Genomic DNA, 22,298 nt, shown 5'->3' on the forward strand with positions numbered 1-22,298 from the left:
CCTAAATGTTTCTAAAGGTAATAAAACCCAGTTCTTAACAAAGACAAAATTAAGTCCTAATCCATTGTGTACTTCCTGGTAAACATGATGAATGTTGTGCAGCACTGATTTAATTCCTGGGAGGATTTATCGCCGGCAGTACATCCTGGACACCACAAGCTGCTGTGGCAACTGACTTTGTGACCTTTCACTGACACAATGCTCCAACCTCTGATCTGGTCACTATGACCTATTACCAAAACTCGTCTGTCCTTATCAGAAAAATAATGACCCTCAATCAATGTGTTATGCATGTGATTTTATTGTACACTGGAACTATAAAATTCTAATCTTTCTGCGCAGTTCTGATGATTCCAAAAAATACATGATTGTAACTGGGAAAATAACATTATATTTATTAAGTTATTAGGATCTAATGACAGTTGAACATAAACAGTTCACATAATGCTCCATGATTCATTATTACAGAATGCATTAAAATAATGATTCATGACTGCAAACTCAAGATAATTTTTCGTTCATCTGACACTACTTTCAGTTATTATGCACAATATTTTCTTAAACTATTATATTTATCTAATGCTATGACTTTACATTCTTCTGTACAGATAAATACAAAAAGGCTCATCTATTTACAGTATGTATTAGTTGTTGATGCAGTCAGAGCCATATAATCTAGAATATCTGCTTAAACTGTTGTACAATTCTGATGTTTGGACAGGAAAAGAGGGGGTTATACAGGCTCTCCATGATTCAAAAGATACAATATTTGAATTAAGGGGAATAAATCATGTCCCCTCTCTTCCTCTCTCAAATGACTTTAATTTAGCTTTTAAAACTGTGATTTTGGCATTAACGTATGTACAACAGACTGTACAGAAATTCTGAGCTCCAAATAAATGATGTTTAAGAATAATAACTAGGGGTATTTCTAATATTACTTTTAATATTACCAATGAAGTCATAAAAGAAAGACCCATGGCACCTACTGAGTAGTAGAAAGCTTCTCAGTAAATGGCCCTGGCTGCATTTTCAAATTATACCACCCTGCCAACAACAGGGGGCAACAAAAGCTCAACAAAACAACAAACTGTGCGGCGAAACAGACACAATTTTACATAGCCCTCCTGCCCCATGCCTGTTGTATGTTAGGCTTACAGTACGGCTGCCAGGGTTGATAAGTTGCATTTGTGTTACAAAAACATTTCACATGAGGGATAAAGAACACACACAAAGACACACACATAAGAAAAATCTATTGATCTTTTAAAAATGCTGTAAGTTAATTTTTCATTTTTCTTCCTTTTATGCTGTTTGTTGAAAGACAAACAGCATAAAAAACAACCTAAAGGTCTTCAGTATTTAACATGTCAGTGGCTCCACAAACATGGCTCTGCTTGGGAAAACTAAAATATGTTTTTGCATATAGAAGTAATTCAAACACACAAGTTGTAAAAATAAAAATCCCATCATGCTTTCAACATGGCTTGTGTTGAACACATGTTTGACCTCCTCCAAGCTCTTCTTTAGACCATTGAAAGGAGACAATTTCCAGTAAAGACAACCTATTTCTGCTTCCTGGACTATAATTTACCTTCATAAAAACCATGAACTTTTATTTGTTTTTTCATAATGCCATTTCCCATTATGTCAGCTTTTGCCATTATCTATTGGAAACAATATTGCCTGTTTTGTGACAACCTCCAATATTTTTTTATCCTTCACAGCACTGATAGCTACACAAGGTAAGGCGTTTCTTGTCCTAACAGAGAAGACTTTTAAGCTTGTTGCTTAATATGCTTCCACCTCTACCTTGAGAAGAATAGAAGTGGAAGATCCACACAGCTTTTGTCTTAACAAATCTTTTCATGAAAAATAACAGCTGTTTGTTTTCTCTGCTTCTTTTGATTTACTGTTAACCAATTAAATTATAACAGAGTTATTCCAGTAAGACCATATGCAGATGACATACTTGTTTTTTTTTTCTTTTTTTAACCAAGGGAAACATTGTGCAGAACTACCATGTGTGGCTTTAACAAAACATATTAAGCAAACTGTTCAAGAGATTAGCTTTAACTGTAAAACAAAAGTCAATTTGTAACATTCACCCTCATTCTTTACTTCCTAGTCATGACGAACAACGTAGAGTTCTGTGATAGATTTCATGTTTTTCACATTTAGGCCGGTCTGCATTCCATCATCTTTTTAAAAGCTTTCCTAAAGCTGTCATCCAGGAAGGCATACAGGAATGGGTTGAGACAGGAGTTGGCGTAGCTCAGGCTTGTTATGATGTAGGAGATCCTAATCACCAGAGGTGTGTTACCCAGGTCTGTTGTCAGAGCCACAATGGTGCTCAGGTGGAACGGAGTCCAGCAGAACAAGCACACAGCCAAGACAATAAAGACCATGATGGTGACTTTTTTCTTGGCCTTGTCTAGAGCCTTGGCGTTGCTGTTCAGCCTCATGTTCCGCAACTTGTAGAGCATCATGGTGTACAAGATGCAGATTGTTGAGACTGGAATAGCAAAGCCCAGGATGAGCGTGTAGATCCGACTCATTTTGAACCATAAAGTCTCAGGTGCTGGTAAGATCAGAACACAGCTCTTCCTCCCATTTTCTGGATTCACAAAGACGCCGGCAAAAACAGTGAAAGGCATGACAATGAGGATGACGAGGAGCCAGACACAAAAAGAGATGATTTTGGCTGCTCTGTAGGTGCGGTATGGCATGCGCTTGGACCTGACTGTTGCCCAAACAACCAGATAGCGATCAATGCTCATTACTGTCAGGAAATAGATACTTGAGAATATGTTGTAGTGGTCTATGCTCACAATAACTTTGCACAAAACTTCACCAAAAGGCCAGTAGTTTAGCAGATGATCAGCTATGCTGATTGGCAACACGAGGGTGAACAAATCATCTGCAATTGCCAAGTTCAGGATGAACATGTTAGTGACCGTTTTCATTTTAGGAGCTTTGAGAATAACATATATCACAGCCATGTTGCCTGTCAGTCCCACGGCACAGATCACAGAGTAGATGACTGGTAAAAAGATGTACAGGTCAGCGTGGAAGTAGGGAATAATACAGTTGAAGTATGTGCTGTTCCTTAATGAGAGCGAGTAGAGATCCACAGAGTCGTTACATACTGGCAGTTCATCACTGGGAAGCGACACGTTCTCAATGTTCTCCATGTTTCCACAGATTTGAGACTTTAGAATGGGACTATATCTCTGGCTGCATTTTTAATAGGAAAACATATAATTTAATAAAGTAGATTTTAATTTTAACTCAGCTTCTAACATATTGCATCCTCAGTCTTTAATCATTATAAGAAAAAATATCTAGTTGCGGAAAAAAAAGGTCAGGCTAATGGAAGATCAGCCCTTATTTCATCACTCAAGAGAGAAATCACTGAAGGAAAATAAATTGAAGTACTCAGGGAAACACTTCTGCTTAATTTACTTACAGTAATTTCACATTTTTCATATCACTGTCCAAGAACACGTATTCTTACTTACCTCTTGAATTGACAATAAAGAAAGAAAGAAAGATTTCACTCCAGCAGACCTGTCTTAAAATGAAAATACTAAGTGTTCTTAGTGTAAAAGCTCTCCAAACACCCGACTTCCCTTTTTGTTTAGTTTATAGTCCTTTAAAATAATTTATTCTTTATATTCCCAGTATTTTCCCTCTTATGTTTTATCTGCAAAGCTGAAAAATGACTTCCTAATTTGCGATGCGTCTCAGGTCCTAATTAGATAAAGGTGTCCTGCGGCTCCTCTGTTCGTGTCCTCCCTCGATGTCAAACACTAAAACGGCGATTTCTAGAAGCTGAGCTTGACTCCTGTTAGATTATATGGTGCTTCCATTCTGCTTTTGAAGAAAGCTCTGGAGACGTGTCCGGTATGCATTACGCATGAGTGGCGAGAACCTAACAGGAGGATGTGGGCAGGAATTAGTTGCCAACACTATCGAGAAATAAAATTAACAAGAGTAAACAACAAACACTAGTCTTATCATAAACTGCAGAAAAAGCTTTTAAAAGGTACAGATTTAGAAGAGAGAAAAAAAAAAAAAAAAACATTGAACAAAACAGAAACAGAATCATTCCCAAATGTCAAATAAAGAAAAAAAGACAAAAATAAATATGCAAATAAAAGCCATCCCATATTTCTAAAGTTTGATAAAAGACATCACTATACAGTATTGGAAAAAAGTGACCTAATCAGCTATATTATTATGTATGAAGTGAAGTGAGTTTACCCCTGTGTGAGCCCCCGATGAAGTCCCTTTGTGAGGTCTGGCTGAGGTGCGCACCGCTCTGCTTCGGTCTCCACCGCTACGCTCTCCCTCTCTGCCGACGCGCTCCGGGAAGGCAGCGCCTCCGGCTGACGTCATTTCGAGATCCCCATGTCAATCATGTGAAGCTCCATCTGCCCGGCGGAACCTCTCTGCCTTCACGGTGTCCTGAGCAGGTCAAAGTATTTTTTTTTTCCTGTTCCGCCCCGCTGCCGGTGTCAGCCTCTGACTGAACGAGCTGTTGGCTGTACTTTCCTGTGCTGATGTCACCATCCTGTTTCCCCTCATCATGAAGACCGCTGCACAGCTTTTTGTCTTCAGTTCATTAGGACGCAAATTTAGATTTTTACTGGCTTCATTTCTAAAAGCAAATGCAACGGAAAGTAAGTGTGTTAAGTGTAAATGAAACTGAACGCCATGCGATTCAGATAGATCATTTACCAATTAACTAAATAAATAAACTAAAATGAAAACCAAGAGAAAACTGCAAAAAATCATTCCTAATGGAATTCTACACTTACAAATTATTTCTCACACAGTAGGTTTGCTGGGATTTGTTTTTTTCAGCAATGCCATATGGTGTAAAATTGTCTCTCATTACAAATATCTACTTCTTCCCTTTTAAAGCCCTGTTTGGTTCTGTCCCTGCTTGTATCAGTGACCTCTTAGGTCTTAATTTTCCTTCCCATCAACGGAGGTCTGGTCAGAGACGGTTAATGGTGCCACAGACTTATTTTAAGACTAGGAGAGACAGATATCTTTTAGCCATGGCCTCTAAGTTGTGGGATGTTTGGCCGCCATCTTTATGCTGGTTGCCTTCATTTTGTAAATCATTTAAAAGCAGCTATACAGTTATGTAGCAGCAGCTGTGTAGTTTTTTTGACTGGCTTGTAATTAATTAGGACTTCGTTTTTTTTTTATATTTTCATGCCCTATTTTATGATGTGAATGTTTTAGTTTTAGTGCCCCCTGTTTTTCGGTATGTGTTTAACAGTGCTTTCACACCAAAGCTTTGGAAAACTTTTTACTGTGCCAGAGTTTGAATCAGGAGGGCATCATGCCAGTATGAACCCATTTCGGACCCTAAAACAGACCAGAGAACCGTACCCTGGCACGGTTACAACTGCCAGTCTCTGCATGATTTATCCAGACACTCGAGTGGTTCTCTTGCAGTGTAAATGAATGCGTTTACCAGCATCATTTAAGGGCCGCACATCTGAGTAGAAGAAAAACATACTAAGACGAAAGAGTCTGAAAATATCTCGTGGGTCTACGTAGAGTAGTGAAGAGGTGCAGGCACACAACTACATTTGAACAAGTAGCAATGGAAACCCAGGTGAGGCGGACTTATTTCTGTGTGCTTTTTTTCTTCTCTTAACAGCACAATACTGCCCCTGAAACAATCCGTTGCAACTGCAAATCGTTTGCTTGGGTCTAAAAATCTTTGTGACAGCAAACTGCACCAACTGAAGGTGTAAATGTTCCCACTTCTACTGATACCTGGACCAGACCAGCAGTGTGAATGTACTCTAAATGTCCTTTAGTAGCTTCTGTGCAGCACTGTGTGGTTTTTACCAGTCACAAATGCTATATAAATACATTTTGCATTTCCAAATGATTGTGGTTCTGATCATTCTTCTTCTTCATCAAACCAAAAGAACTATAAGTGACTTTCTGCTGGAATCAGTGGCAGGTCTGAGATATAGCTAAAGATAGCTCTGAAGCATCACAGGTTAATTTAATGCACGTAATAAAATTCCAGGAAATTCTCTCAGAAGTGGGACAGAGGAAAATGTTTTGTAGTCCCAGCTTGGTAATTAGATAATCTTCTCCCTCTAATGGCGCCAAATGGTGTCTGTCTGCTAAAAAACAATGGAGGGACCAACTCCTCACTGACTGTACATACAAATAAACAATGCAAAATACAATTTGGCTTAGGCTGAGCTCTTTTTCTAAAGATACCATAGGCAATCGCCCATGTTGTCCTTATCAAAAACCACCACTGGGTGGTATATACAGGTCCTTCTCAAAACATTAGCATATTGTGATAAAGTTCATTATTTTCTATAATGTAATGATTAAAATTTAACATTCATATATTTTAGATTCATTGCACACTAACTGAAATATTTCAGGTCTTTTATTGTCTTAATACGGATGATTTTGGCATACAGCTCATGAAAACCCAAAATTCCTATCTCACAAAATTAGCATATTACATCCGACCAATAAAAGAAAAGTGTTTTTAATACAAAAAACGTCAACCTTCAAATAATCATGTACAGTTATGCACTCAATACTTGGTTGGGAATCCTTTTGCAGAAATGACTGCTTCAATGCGGCGTGGCATGGAGGAGATCAGCCTGTGGCACTGCTGAGGTCTTATGGAGGCCCAGGATGCTTCGATAGCGGCCTTTAGCTCATCCAGAGTGTTGGGTCTTGAGTCTCTCAACGTTCTCTTCACAATATCCCACAGATTCTCTATGGGGTTCAGGTCAGGAGAGTTGGCAGGCCAATTGAGCACAGTGATACCATGGTCAGTAAACCATTTACCAGTGGTTTTGGCACTGTGAGCAGGTGCCAGGTCGTGCTGAAAAATGAAATCTTCATCTCCATAAAGCTTTTCAGCAGATGGAAGCATGAAGTGCTCCAAAATCTCCTGATAGCTAGCTGCATTGACCCTGCCCTTGATAAAACACAGTGGACCAACACCAGCAGCTGACACGGCACCCCAGACCATCACTGACTCTGGGTACTTGACACTGGACTTCTGGCATTTTGGCATTTCCTTCTCCCCAGTCTTCCTCCAGACTCGGGCACCTTGATTTCCGAATGACATGCAGAATTTGCTTTCATCCGAAAAAAGTACTTTGGACCACTGAGCAACAGTCCAGTGCTGCTTCTCTGTAGCCCAGGTCTGGGGAATGCGGCACCTGTAGCCCATTTCCTGCACACGCCTGTACACGGTGGCTCTGGATGTTTCTACTCCAGACTCAGTCCACTGCTTCTGCAGGTCCCCCAAGGTCTGGAATCGGCCCTTCTCCACAATCTTCCTCAGGGTCCGGTCACCTCTTCTCATTGTGCAGCGTTTTCTGCCACACTTTTTCCTTCCCACAGACTTCCCACTGAGGTGCCTTGATACAGCACTCTGGGAACAGCCTATTCGTTCAGAAATTTCTTTCTGTGTCTTACCCTCTTGCTTGAGGGTGTCAATAGTGGCCTTCTGGACAGCAGTCAGGTCGGCAGTCTTACCCATGATTGGGGTTTTGAGTGATGAACCAGGCTGGGAGTTTTAAAGGCCTCAGGAATCTTTTGCAGGTGTTTAGAGTTAACTCGTTGATTCAGATGATTAGGTTCATAGCTCGTTTAAAGACCCTTTTAATGATATGCTAATTTTGTGAGATAGGAATTTTGGGTTTTCATGAGCTGCATGCCAAAATCATCCGTATTAAGACAATAAAAGACTTGAAATATTTCAGTTAGTGTGCAATGAATCTAAAATATATGAATATTAAATGTCCATCATTACATTATAGAAAATAATGAACTTTATCACAATATGCTAATTTTTTTAGAAGGACCTGTATTATGCATTTGAGCTAAATAACCACATTTCCATGCAGTATGCTATGACCAAAATTGTTAAATAGGTTAGAAAACATTTGGGTAGGAACTGACACATGGTCAATAGGAAATGTCCTGTAGCAGACAATTGTTCTATGTACCTGAAAAAGTCAGGTATGAAAAGACCAAAACTGCAAATACTGCTTGTACCAAATGGCAAAGGGTCAAAGTGACCAGCATCCACCTTGGAGTAGAGATTAATTGCAGCAGACTGTTCATTAATGTGCAGTGCACTGGTTGGTTAGGAAAAATAACATAGAGGTCAACAGTATCATCCCCAAGAATTACTTAAAACCAATATCACATGTAGCCTTTCAACAATACTGTGATAACTAATCACTAGTAAATTCTCAAATCTGTTTTTCAACTCAAATAAGTTCTGGTAAAGTTTTATTTTACATATTTCATTACTTCATCCACAACTTTGGACTTAGTTCACAAGCTAAGGTTTTATCTCACTTTTGAACAATTACTGCTCAAGACTACAATGGAAGGGTACCAGTTTAAAAATGAGCTTAGTGCATATTTGTATATCTTATATAGCCAACTCACAACCCACATTTTATGTGGATAGCCCCCAACTAAATCAGCGCACTTGCATAAGGTGCAGGTTAACAAGCAAGGTTGGAAAAAACAGAAGTTAACAACAAACCTGAGATGATGAACGTCTCCAAATGGTCACAACAAATATACTCTTGTTATATAACAGAAGAGTATATAACCGAACATACCTTTTGATATATAACCTTTGTGCCTGAAGTAGCATGAATTCTCAATAAACAAATTAAACAGGATGATGATCACAACCACAAAATAGAAATAGTTTTGGAGTCTTAACTCTGGGCCAGGTAACCACCAAATTCAAATGAACCATTACGATTGATACAAGTGGTCAAATATTAAGTCAAACTTCTACATGAAGTTGTACCCAGAGAGAACCCATGCATACATAGGGACAACATGCAAACTCCATGCAGAAAGACCCCTGGCCGGGAGTTGAACTAAGGATCTTCTTGTTGTAAGGCATGCTACCAACTGCACCACCGTGCAGCCCTGCACCAATTCTTTAAAAAATACTTCAGTTGTTTGTTTAATAGCCATTTCACCTCATAAAAAAAAGTTCAAATGTGTTGTCAGAATAATTTGCTATTCATGCCCACATCGAGTTTATGTAAACTTCCTACCAGCATTGTGTTGTTTGGTACAGGTTTAGGCCTGTGAATTTAAATAGGTATATGGATGAGCACATTGGAACGGTGCAGTGGGACATGACATGTCAAACTGTAATGACAGTTTTCATAGAGTTCTGAAGTGTCGACATTGCTGATAGAAGCCCAGGTTTTGTTAAGTTAAAAACATTAAACCACTATAAAGAATTTTAAGTTGTTTCCATTTAAAATGTGATATACCACAAATAAATCAGCTTTAAACCAGTAAAATGCAATGCTTTGAATGAATGTGTATACACAACTTTAAATTATTACTACTTTAAAACATATGTTTGAGTAGTAGTTCTTGAACATTTATATTATACAATCTTAGATGTGTGGTAGAAGTAAAAGTGCTCATTCAAGGTGAAATTTGTTGACTATTCAACCACTGGGAGGAATTAGCACTAGCCTTGAAAACCTGTCGACCACCACTGATGGATGGCTGGTCATATGACAGATGGATCTCCTCTGTCGGAGGGTATGTGTGAACAAGGTAAGAAAACAATTGCCTTATGTTTCAAGGGTCAGTTCAATACCAACAACAAACAAAGAGCAATCAATTTTTATTATGCAAAGAAAATTGATTATAGCTCTAATTTGGGAAAGCTGTCTTGTTTTTGCAGTCTACAAAATTTGTGATAGGCTAGAGATCAAATTCATTGCTAGCAGTTAATGCATTTAATTTAGCCCTCGCTATGTTTGATGTCTTGCAATGTGAATTAAACATTTCACATTGCAATACAGGACTATAAAAAGGAAAGACGTGGTGGTAGATGTTTCTTTTTCAGCTACCATGATGGAAAGGCAAGCTTCTCTAAAGTGTATTCAACTCCAAAAAACAATCAGTGAAGCCATTCAATCTGTGAAAATAACAGATTTCAAATAGTTGCCCCTTATTTATTGATAAAAGCAGTATATGTTGTACATGCTGCAGTTTAAGTGCATTATTCTCTAAAAAATCTAAGGACAAAATAAGTCAGTGTAACTATTGTTCTGAAGAATAGCTTTTGCTTTGAACAACAAATTAAGATCGGAACTAAAAGGTGCTAAAATTATCTCAATCAGCTAAAATTATCTCAATGCTTCAAAATGAAAGCCAAAACCAGAAAGATGCGAAAGAAACCATAAAGCTACAACTTGAATGGATTCAATAATAAATAAAATGGCAAAGACTCTACCAAAGACAGGTTCCAAGGTGATCAAAGAATGTACAATTACCTGTAAGTTATGTAACATTTAGAAGATATTTCCTATAGGAAATGGTGAAACCTTTTATGAACTGATGAAAGTAAGATTGCTGTTTTAATGTCTCAGGGCTGCAGACAGTTTGTAGACTGACCCCCAAACATTGAACTCAACCCAAATCCCAGTGTTTTTTATACTATGGTGTCGGGCCAATCATTGCTCAGTTTGAATAGCTGAAACTATTGAAAGATGTCATGTTGCCTTATGCCAAGAGGAAATGCTCCTAAACAGAGCCCTTAAACATACCAGTAAGTAGGGAGCATCTTTACAGACCAACAAGATAAACTTCATGGAGTGCCCGGCCAAGTCTCTGAACCTTAATCAATTAGAAAACTTCAAAATGGATCTCAAAAATGCTGTTTCTGAGGTAAAACCAAGAAACCCGAAGGCAAATAAAAGCAATTTGGATTTTACTTTACTGGTATTTTTAAACACTGTTATTATTACAATTCAATTTAATTCATTTCAGTTTTATTTATATAGCGCCAATTCACAACACATGTCGTCTCAAGGCACTTCACAAAGGGTTTGGAATGGTGAAAGGTTGTTGGTGAGTTTAGAATAAACTACTGAGTGTTAGAGTTTGGCTATTTTAGAATGGGCTATGTTTAGGAGCACTAATTAAAATAATAAACTGATAAAGTTTGTCCATCTAGAGCCCACTGGCGGGCGTTATTATACTAAAAACCACAAGGGATTGGGGGAAACCTCTCTCTGTCAGATTGATTATAACCACTAGAAAAGAGAAGGGGTCGCACAGGTAGCAGAAATGGAGGGTGTGTTTGCACCTCAACCATAACTGAGCTGGTTTAGGCTAAACCTGACTCCCCCTTAATCCATCCAACAGGGAGGAGGGAATGCAGAGGTAAAAATAATTGGAGAGTGTTGTTTCCTGTTGCATTGTGTGAAAGGTGGGTAATTTTAAAATGGGCTAAGTCAATTCAATCGAATAATACAGATTTTAAGTCAGGTACATACATTCCAATTAATCCTAACTATCGAGATGTGCAGTCAGATTCAGTCATTTATTCAAATTGGTTAAAACGTTTTTCTATCTATGGAAACCCAGCAGATTGCATCAAGGCAGTGACTTGTAGCAGTCACTCCTCCTGGATGAGCATGTAGCGACAGTGGACAGTTGCTTGCATTGACTTTGCAGCAATCCCTTATACTGACCATGCATGTAGCGGCAGTGGAGAGGAAAAACTCCCTTTTAACAGGAAGAAACCTCCAGCAGAACCAGGCTCAGTGTGAGTGGCCATCTGCCACGACCGACTGGCAGCAGAGCAGAGACAGAAAAAGAACCAAGAAGCACTGATCTAGAAGTACTTTCTATAGGAAATGGTTATAGCTCCTTTAGTGGCTTCATCTAGTAGAGAAAGACAGTTAAGCAGATGAACTCTGAGCCAGTTTTCAAGTCAAGAGGATGAAAGAGAGCACATACAGTTAGTCACAGTAGAAGGTCAGCCAGTAGCTATGTCTAGCAGCAACAGGGTTAAACACAGAAAGACAGGGCCAAGTGGATCATTCGTAGAAGGTGAGCATTAAGTTGTTGGCAGCAGTAGCTAGGCCAATGTCCCCCTCCAGGAAGGTGTCACAGGTAGATACAGAGTCAAGCCAGGTGTAGCTTCTAGAAAGAAAAAAAAAACAGACACGGAGAACATAAAGTTAAATACTGAAATAGCTTTTGGAAGCATATATATAGTGAAGAGAATTGCCCAAGTACTGAACCCTGTGGTACTCCACAATTAACTCTGGAGTTTGAAGATGATTCATCATTTACATGAACAAACTGGAATCTGTCAGAAAACTAAGATTTAAACCAGCCTAGTGCTGTTTCCCTGACCCCTACAGCATGTTCCAGCCTTATTGTGATCGACTGTATCAAATGCAGCATCGAGGTCTTACCGGACAAGTACAGACACAAGTCCATTATCTGAGGCTAGGAGAATATCATTAGTGACTTTCAGCAGAGCTGTTTCAGTGCTATGATGAGCTCTGAAGCCTGAATGAAACTCTTCAAACAGGTCCTTGCTGTGTAAATTCTCACACATTTGATTAAGCAACTATTTTCTCAAGAATTTTAGATAAGAACGGAAGATTGGATATAGGTCTGTTATTTATTAAATCATCTTGATCAAGCAAAGGTTTCTTAAGTTAATGATTAATTACACAGATCAGGTTCTACAGTTACTGCCAATGTTGTCTTGCTTGGTGAGGATGAAGTAATCATTGGTAGTATGCCAATGATTTTGTTTTTAATAGAATCAATTTTATTTAAAAAGAATTCCGTAAGGTTATGACTGCTGAGAGCTAAGGGAACGGATGGCTTAACAGAGCTATGACTCTGTGTAAGTTTAGCAACTTTACTAAAGAGAAACCTAGGATTATTCTTGTTCTCTTTCATTAATGATGAAAAATAAGTTGTTCTGGCTTGGCAAAGTATCTTTTTATACAACAGTAGGCTATTTTCCCAGATTAGGTGGGAACACCGTTTGTGCTTTAAAGTACGCAGTTCTGAATTAAACCAGGGAGACAACCTCCTATAAATAATTACCTTCTTTTTCAAGGGGGCTACATTGTCTAATGCACCACACAATGAGGAAGTAACACTATGAACAAGAGAATCAATTTGTGAAGGAGAAGAAACAAAATTATTGCCCCCCACTGTGTTTTTCTGTGATAATGAGGAAATTAAAAGTGGAACAGTTTCTTTAAAGATTGTTACAGCAATGTCTGATAATGATCTAATATAATGAAATTTTCTTTCAGGTGTGGAGTACTCAGTTAAATTAAACTCAAAGGATATTAAAAATTGGTCAGACAGGAAAAGGTTATGAGGAAATATTGTTATTTCTTTACACCCAATGCGATATGTCAGTACAAGGTCCAGAGAATGAAGATAAAGGTGGGTAGGTTTGCTAATGTTTTGAGCAAAGCCAATTGAGTCTAAGATAGCATTAAACGCTATATTTAAGGTATTACTTTCAGCGTCAACATGAATGTTAAAATCCCCCACTATAATAACCTTATTGTATTTAACACTAAATCAGATAAAAATTCTGAAAACTGAACTAAAAATTGAGAGTAAGCACCTGGTGGACGGTACAAAACAATAAACAGAAGTGGTTTTAGTGCTTTGCAATTTGGATGAGAAAAAGTAAGGATTAAATATTCAAAAGAGTTGTAGCTATTGATTGGTCTGGGACTAATCAATAAATCGAACTGAAAGATGGTTGCTACTCCTCCTCCTTTCCCAGTATTTAGAGGAATGTGAAAATTTAAATAATTAGTAGGAGTTGACTCAGTTATAGTAACATAATCCTCTTGCTGCAGCCAGGTTTCTGTGAGGCAAAATAAATCAATCTGATATTCACAAATCAGGTCACTAACTAGCAAAGTCTTTGGAGAGAGATCTTATGTTCAGTAGGCCACATTTAATTGTTTTATTTTTCTTTTCAGTCTGAGTTGTGTTTATTTTTTATGAGATTTTCATAATTTTCTCCTTTCAATTTTGGTTGTGGGCAAGACACTGTCTTAATAGGGTAATGGGTGGGTAGTAGTACAGAAGTTGCAGAAAGGAGTGTTAAACTGCGACCTTGCTTCCTGGTCTGAACCCTGGGTTGTCAGAGTTTTGGAGAACTAATAAATTTGGCCAGATTCCTAGAAAGAAGAGCAGCTCCATCCAAAGTGGGGTGGATGTTGTCTATCCAGATCAGACCAGGTTTTCCCCAAAATGTTCGCCAATTATCAGTGTAGCCCACATCGTTTTCTGGACACCACCTAGACAGCCAGCGGTTGAATGACAGCATGCTGCTAAACATGTCGTCACTGGTCAGATCAGGAAAGGGACCAGAGAAAATTACAGAGTCCGACATTGTTTTGGCAAACTTACACACCGAAGCAACACTAACTTAGGTGTCCTCCGAATGACATAACCGGGTGTCATTACTGCCAGCGCGAATTACAATCTTAATGTATTTACGCTTATCCTTAGCCAGCAGTTTCAGGTAGGATTTGATTTCGCCCGTTCTGGCCCCTGGCAGATATTTGACTATGGTCGCTGGTGTCTCTATTGCCACGTTTCTGACTATGGAGCTGCCAATTACCAGAGTCGGCTTCTCAGCGGGTGTGTCACTGAGCGGGGAAAATCTGTTAGGAATGCAGACGATTTGGTGGCTGCGATCTAGGACTATGCGTTTTTGTACCGGCCCGGCTGCGTGGGCTCTGCTGAAGGACTGCAACAGGCAGCTACCCTCAGTGACGCCACGCTGGCTAAGGGGCCCCCAATGCCCTGTCCGCGCTGTTTTTCAACAGAGCCGGGCCTCCAATTCCGACACCCTCGACTCCAAAGCTACAAAAATGCTACATTTATTACACGCACCATTATCACTAAAGGAGCCGGAGGAGTAACTGAACATCTGACACAGAGAGCAAGAGAGAGGAGGAGACTCAGAGAGAGAAAAAGCAGAACTGGTAGCAGAACGCTAAGCTAGTGACCCCTTACAACTACGAGAAAAACCGTGTAAGACACGGAGCAACAGAAAATAAGTGTTTTAATGAGCTTTTGTATTAGAACAAGTCAGAGATATCACAGTAAAGAGAAATCAGATTAATCAAGAGAGCCTTCACACACCAAACAATCCACCGAGTGCAACAGTGAAAACAGGAAGTGACGAATACGCCTTACCACGCCTCACACCTCAGGGACGGCCTCAAACATCACTGTACATTCAAACATCACATTACATGGTTATTGTTAAAAACATGCCCAAAGTACAAGGGCAGGTCAGTTTTTGTCTCCTGTTAAAAGAACTTGTTGTGGCGCTTGTCGTAGAGGTGGAGCTGGCACCCCATATATGGAGACAGTTTGTCCTTGTAGTTGTCAGGGGGCTTTCTTGACATTATGACCTTTGCTGCAAGTGTGCCCTCTTCTTTCTCTCTCTGACTACTGTTAGTAAAGACCTAATGCCAAAAAATTAAAAAAGCTATGAAAATCTCAGTTTATTACTCAGTGATTCTTTGATACCTGAGGCAGGAAACATGGCTGACCTTCTGATTAGTTGACAGTGTGTTTACAACCTAAGTAATGTCCAGCCCCAAATGAATCTCATTTAAACCTCTCATCTCTGAGTTGATCTATCACAGTTGTCCAGTTGTCCAATACAAAACAATATTTTCAGCTGATTTAGTTTTATGGTAACGGAAGGAGGAGTTCTCTAGTGTTGTATTGTCAATGCTCTGGGGAACAGATCATGCTGGCTGCCAGTAATACCCCCTCTTTAATCCACGAGCACTTCCAGGGAACATAAATGTTCTGACACAGGCTTTGAGTAAGGCCAGCACACATGAATCATGCTCTGCAGGGTTGAAGCCAAAGCACTCCCAGCTTCAGTGTCCTGCTGTAAATAAAACAGAGCATGTTAAAATACATCCAGAACCTATAAATCTATAAGTAAATGGTCACTAAAAGTCTGATGGGAAAATAAAAGCCTAATAAAGCCTTTGACCACTGGCTAAAAATAACACACATACACACACCCTACAGTGGGTCCAGTTATTAAACAGACATCAGTTGAAGCATACATTTGTGTCTTACCAAGTAGCCAGAAATAAGACTTCTGATGTCATACTTGTTTTCAGTATTGCCTAAATACTAGCAAAGCGTCAACAGGAGCGGCGATGAACTAAAACAAATTGAACAACAACAACAGAGCTGAGTATGCATTCCTAAACTAGTTAATGCATTTGTTACTTCAAAGCTGGACTATTGTATTTCTTTGCTGTCAGGAACTTTACTAAACTCATTTAAAAGCTTTTAGCTTATCTGAAAAGCTGCAGTAGAGTTTCTAATAAGACTTAAAGGAGAGATCACATTTTTTTCTAATTTTAGCTTCTCTGGAAGACGACGAGTACGAGTACGAGCTTCTCTTCATTGGCTCACTGCTAAATCCAGAATATAATTTAATATGTTCCTTCTTGCACAAAAAGTCCTTACTAATCAGGCTTTATCATAAATCAGAAACAGAACACTTAACTGTCAGGCTGCAGGTTTACTGCTGCTTTCTAGAGTTTTTAAAAGTAGAATGGGAGGTAGATTTTTTATTTATCAGCCTCCTTTTCTGTCGAACCAGCTCCAAGCTTTGGTCAATACCCTGCCTACTTTTAAGGCTAGGCTTAAAACCTTTTTAATAAAGCTTATAGTTAGAGTGGATTAGGTTATCCTGAGCTATCTCTGTGGTCAGGCTGCTACAGGCGTAGGCTCTTACAGGACATACTGACTATTATTCTTCACTTTGCTACTTTCTCCCATTACTCTCCAATTATGGATTGTCTGCAGTTACTTCTGCCATTAAATATTTTTTTCTTTTTTTTTTCTCCTTAAAAGACGTTACACATGGCCCATCGTTTTCTGATTAAGCTCTGATAACATCCTGGCAGGATCCATTGGCTGAGGCAACAGTATTGCATCCAATACCTTGCTGCAAAGTCAGTGACAGAGCAGTTGTCTGGGTTTTCTTTGACAGAAAAGCTTTTAACACGGCATAATAAACTGAAACTGAACTTGACTACATCAAGCTTTGCACATACAAAGAGTGAACATTTGGCTCATTATGTTTGCAAAATAGCTCAAACTCTATCAGATTGGATGTAGTGTCGGTAATGTTCAAATGTCTGTCATGTTTCATATTTGAGTATTCCCACAGATTGTCAATTGGATTTAGGCCTGGACTTTGACTGTACCATTGTAACAAATAAATATGCTTGGGTCTAAACTTTTACATCGTAGCTTTGGCTGGATGTTTAGGGCCATTATCCTGCTGGAAGGTGAACAATGACCCCAACGACCCTAGGTATTTTTCAACCTCTAACATATTTTTGTTCCAGAATTGTCCTTAATTTATATCCATTTATCTTAGAAAAATGTTAGAAAAATGTGGAAAGAACAAAGAAGCACAAAAAATTCAACAATAGCATTTTTGAACTATTTTCTGATAGCTGGCAATGTTACTCAGTAAGAAACAATTTGCAAATTTTACAGATGAAACTATATTTGTCATACATGCGTCAAGCCCTAATATGCAGAACTCCACACATTATGTGCAGTAGTATGAAATAGCTTACTAAGAAATTGTTGCAGGTGGAAAATAGATGAAGTAATTTAAAGCTTAGTGAACTTTAATAAATGTTTAAACTAATTGATTTTCTCTTAATCTGATCCAGAGCAAATAGGTATTTGTAGTTATGACAACAATTTGACTCACTGTAACCACTTATAGTGAACTTACATGTACGTTCAAGGATATAAACCAGTGTACACATTATGATAGTGTAAAAGTTTTTACGCTTTGCCTATGAATATGTGGATAAAACCTCGGTCAGCATAGGTACTGTTTCATGTCTTAGTAGGGTCAGGTCCATCTCTCAGGTACAGACAGTTTGAAACATTTACACAATTCAGATTTACACACATTTTAAGGTTCCAAGCTATCAAGCTAAGCGTCTGTGGTTTAGACTGTACTTATTTAGGAAGCTTAGGTCCTTCGGTGTTTACAGCAAGATGCTGCATGTCTTCTGTAAGTCTGCTGTGGACAGTGTGATCTCTTCTACCATTTTCTGCTGGGGTAGCAGCATCAGAGCCAGGAACTTAAAAAGCTCAACAAGCTGATAAAGAAGGCTGGCTCTGTTCTGGAGACTCCTCTGGAAACTCTGGAAATCATTCTGAAAAGAAAGATTCTTCATAAAGAATCAAGAACATCATGAATAACCCTTAGCATCCTCTTCACGAGACTGTTGTACAACAACTGAGTGTCTTCAGTCAGAGGCTTCTTCAGATCTGCTGTAAGACGGAGTGCTACAGGAGACCCTTCCTGCCCACCGCCATCAGTACAGTAAACAGCTCTTTAAACAAACCTGCATAATATGAGCTACAACAACATTTAATTTCCCTTTGGATTAATAAAGTATTTTTGAATTGAATTTGTAGCCGTCATTACCTATTTTGGTGTACATAGCTTGCAAAACTGCACTAGGCATGTTCCACATGATTTCGTTGTGTGTCTCAGAACGTTTTTTTACTCTTTATAATGACATACATGTACGCATGTAAAATGTTTAACAAAATTTGAAAATATTGCTAAATTTATAAAACAGGAGTTTTCAGGCAGTTCCTTTCTGCACGCAATGAAATGGTATCACATTAAAATATGACACAAGCTGAATTATCAGTGAGTCATATCAAACAGAGAGTGACCGAAAAGAAATGTTAGCATAGCAGTAAAATAGACTACACAGCGTGAAAACAGCTGCAGAAATGTAGGAATTTATTAACGACTGTAGCTATGTGTGTTGAGTCAGGTGTATGTTTAAAAATATATAAAACTTTGCACATTTTAGGTAACATCTTTGAACATTATACTGTAGAAGCTTTCTTAACTAGTTACCCTTGTGTTGGAACATATTGAGAATGACTCTCAGAAACTGCAGGTCCTGAAGAATTAGATGTCACTGGTGAATGAGTTGTGAACTTGATAAAATGTGTGACATTTTACCGCAAGAGGCGACCATGGCATCAGTGTCTAGGGAGATGCCAAGGAACTCTAACTTTTTAGCCAGGCCCGCTGTTTTTTCCCCAGCCAGGGGGACACCGACTTGGTGAAACAGCTGAATGAGCTTAGGGAGAGAGGAGGAGGAGCCGGGGTAAGGGGAGGGGGATAGATGAGGAGGAAATCGTCCAGGAGGTGGAGGAAAGAAGGGAGCTTGCAAACATTTAGGAGAATCCAGCAAAATGCTTCAGACAGCTTATTAAAGAGGCAGGGGCTACTCCTCCAGCCAAAAGTGAGCCTAACTGTAGAGAAAAGACGGCGGTCCCATTTGACACCGAGAAGGTGCCATTGAGACGGATGCACCGGCATGATTTTAAAAGCGTCTGTGATGTTGGCCTTAGCTAGCCAGGCGCCACGACCCGCGATTTTTATAAATAAAATGGCATGATCAACCATAGCATAGCAAAGGGAGATAGGGGGCTTGAGATAATGCTGAAATGGGGGCCCGAATGAGGCGCTGAAAGATCGATGATGAGGCGTTTTTTTTCCAGAATATTTTCTGGTAGCTATACCTAAAGGGCTAATGTGGGATGAAGAAAGTGGAGGAGACTTAAAAGGACCTATCATGTAGCCCTTAGAAACCTCTTTTTTCTGAAGCTGAGCTACGACTTCTGGCTCACGGAGAGCGGACTGGAGGTTGGCGCAAATGAATGAGGAAGGAGGCAGAGGGATGCCAATAAAAAACCCTTGGGAAAGATCAGTGATAAGAAAATTAACAAAATGACGGTCTGGATGAGACTGAAGAAGAGCAGCAAGTTTGGGAATAATGACGGGGTGGAAAGATGACGAGATACTAACGTCTGCAACCACAACGGGTCCTGCTGAAAGATGAGCGACGGGGGCAAACTGACTTTGGACGTGCGTCCTTGCAGAAGCTGCAAATATGAAGGAAAGAACATGACTGGAATGAACAAAAGCCTTCGTTAAAGTTATCATAAATAGGAGAGTTGGTAAAAATCAAAATTTTTCTCCCTTGGCGATCATGATTTTGAGGAGCTGAGGAAGGGAGAGGATGAGGATGGGAAGATGAGCCGGAGGAAAAACATGAAGAAGCCTGGGTGAGCATGATTAGAATTTCTGTATCCAGTATTGACCAGTCCAAACAAACTCCTGACTGAGCTAGAACAGAAGCAGCTTTTGTAGAAAACATTTTATTATATTGGTAAAAGAGAGAACAGCCATTTTTCAGGTGCATGTCAGTGATGAGAGCCAATTAGGTGTCTAGCTCAGTTCTTCTGTCTGGAAACACAGAGCAAATGACGTCACTATAAATGCCAAGGGCTGCCACAAACTCTCCAAAGGAGAGATCTTAAGAGAGGCGGGGGTCGGAGGATTTGAATACTGCTGTGAACTCGTCTGATGTTGCAATGTGGTGGTCGATTTCAGGGGACGGTTAAATGAGAGAGACTAAATTAACAAGCTGACCCTGGAGGATTTTTGCCCGCAGCCTAGGTGAAATGCTGGCGTGCTTGGGAATGTAAGGTCTGCCTGAATAAAGAAGGGGTAGGGTAGGAAATCCAAATTAGAAATTGAATAATTACCTAAGAAGAGAGAAGAAAAAAAAAAAGAAGGAATAAATACATGGGCATTGGGGAGAGTAAATCCAGAGGGCAGAGACCGAGCGACTGACTGCGCAGCCAACTGAGCATTGGGTGGGGCAGAAGGCAGGTGGAGCGCCGGCGTGGCAGTGTTTGATGAATCTTGGAGATGCTGGGTGAGCAATGAAATGGATTGTTGAAGCGAATCCAATGATGAAAGGAATGAAGGAGTGGCATGCTGAGAAGCCAAATGAGAGCTTCTTCTGGCTGAAACTGAAGCGGGAGGGCAAGGATCCAACAAAAGTTCTTGTGAGGAGCCAGCAGTGTCTTCCATGATGAAAGTCTTTAAATATAATGTTTCGGGAGATGATTGGACGAGAAGACCCGTCTCTGATTGGAGCGTTATGGAGGAATAACCAGGTGGAGTGGAGGCGGTGAAGGTGAGTCTTCCATGTTGAATTTCTGTTTAAAACTCCATATCTCCAAGAATTATTAAAACGGGTTCCAGAGGTATTGGAGTTTTGCAGGTAGACTTGGGCACTCTTAGATTAAAACTGTTGGCTAAAAAAGCAAAAATAAATGATCAGTATATCTGCTTCATTAGGGCCTCCAATCCTACAAAACTCTACTTAAAAAAATTCTAAACTATGCCCTTATTTCTACTCCAACCTCATGCCAACTGAACTGGGCAAAACTGTCTGCTGGTAGAGTTGCTGAGAGGTCAGGGGTGTTTGATTGTTCTGTCTGTGGCTGTTTTTTGGATCTGGAAAAGGTATACTTTTATGTTATGTAAGGAACTCTATGAGGAGTGCTGTAAGAGTATGGTGTGTTGCGGTTGGGTTTAAGAGCTAAACTGCCTTCAGCAGCAGCAATTGTCTTCTCATTCTCGGTACAAAGTCAAGCTTGCCTTAATTGCTGGTTAGACTCTGCCAGGGCTGCTCCCTGTCTCAGATATGTTGGGTTCATTAAAGCAATTTTAAGACCTATGCATAGAGAGCAGAGCATTTGGTTTTGGAACATCTGGGAATGTGTTGTCATCTTTCAAATGCTGACCTCCAATCTGGACAGGAATAGTTGTTAGCTTCAGAATTAATCAATTATCTTGCATGAGTTAGAGTTCGGTTATGTGTGAAGATATGGTTTTCAACCAGAAAGAAAGTGTACTGTGCCCTCCAGGTCATGGGTGAGCCTTTGCCTCATCTTGGTGTCTTGTTCATTAGTGAATGTAGTATGAAGTGCAAGATTGTTATACAGATATTAACCTAATCTGCAATAATGCATGTGCTGCATCAGTCTGTCATGATGAGCAACTGCTAAGGCAAAGCTCTCAAATTACTGGTCAGTTTACTTTCTGACCCTTAGCTATAGATCATGACGAAATGAACAAGTTGGCAGCTGACACTAGCCTTCTCCCATCAGTCTCTGGGCTCAGCCTTAGGTATAAGGTGATGAGCTTCGTCATCAGGTGAAGTCTAGAGTAGAGCCACTGTTCTTATACATTGAAAGGATTCAGCTGTAGTGGTCCAGGCATCTGATTAAGTTGTCTCCAGGACACCTTCAATTGGAGATTTTCTGAGCACTTCCCAGACCCAGAACTTGATTGGGGGACCGTATATCCCTTGGGACCTTTGAACACTTTGATATCCTCCAGAACAAGATGGAAAGTGTTGCTGGGCAGAAATATTTTTAGGTTTCTGTCAAGTTTAAACAACCTAAAATACTTATAACATCACAAAAAGAAGAGAAAGACAAATAATTAGTTATTTCACTTG

At 39.6% G+C, this 22,298-nt stretch overlaps 1 protein-coding gene across 1 annotated transcript; it reads right to left on the minus strand.

The window, feature by feature from the left end:
- Positions 1-283: 283 nt before the first annotated feature.
- On the minus strand, positions 284-4,535 carry npbwr2b (neuropeptides B/W receptor 2b). The gene is made up of 2 exons (XM_047371661.1): positions 4,267-4,535; positions 284-3,934 (listed from the first exon to the last, which is right to left on the minus strand). The coding sequence occupies exon 2, from the start codon at positions 3,192-3,194 to the stop codon at positions 2,178-2,180; it is 1,017 nt and encodes a 338-aa protein (XP_047227617.1). The 5' UTR covers positions 3,195-3,934; positions 4,267-4,535; the 3' UTR covers positions 284-2,177.
- Between the last annotated feature and the right edge of the window lie 17,763 nt (positions 4,536-22,298).

Source organism: Girardinichthys multiradiatus, chromosome 1 (assembly GCF_021462225.1).
Source record: "Girardinichthys multiradiatus isolate DD_20200921_A chromosome 1, DD_fGirMul_XY1, whole genome shotgun sequence".
Taxonomy (NCBI): domain Eukaryota; kingdom Metazoa; phylum Chordata; class Actinopteri; order Cyprinodontiformes; family Goodeidae; genus Girardinichthys; species Girardinichthys multiradiatus.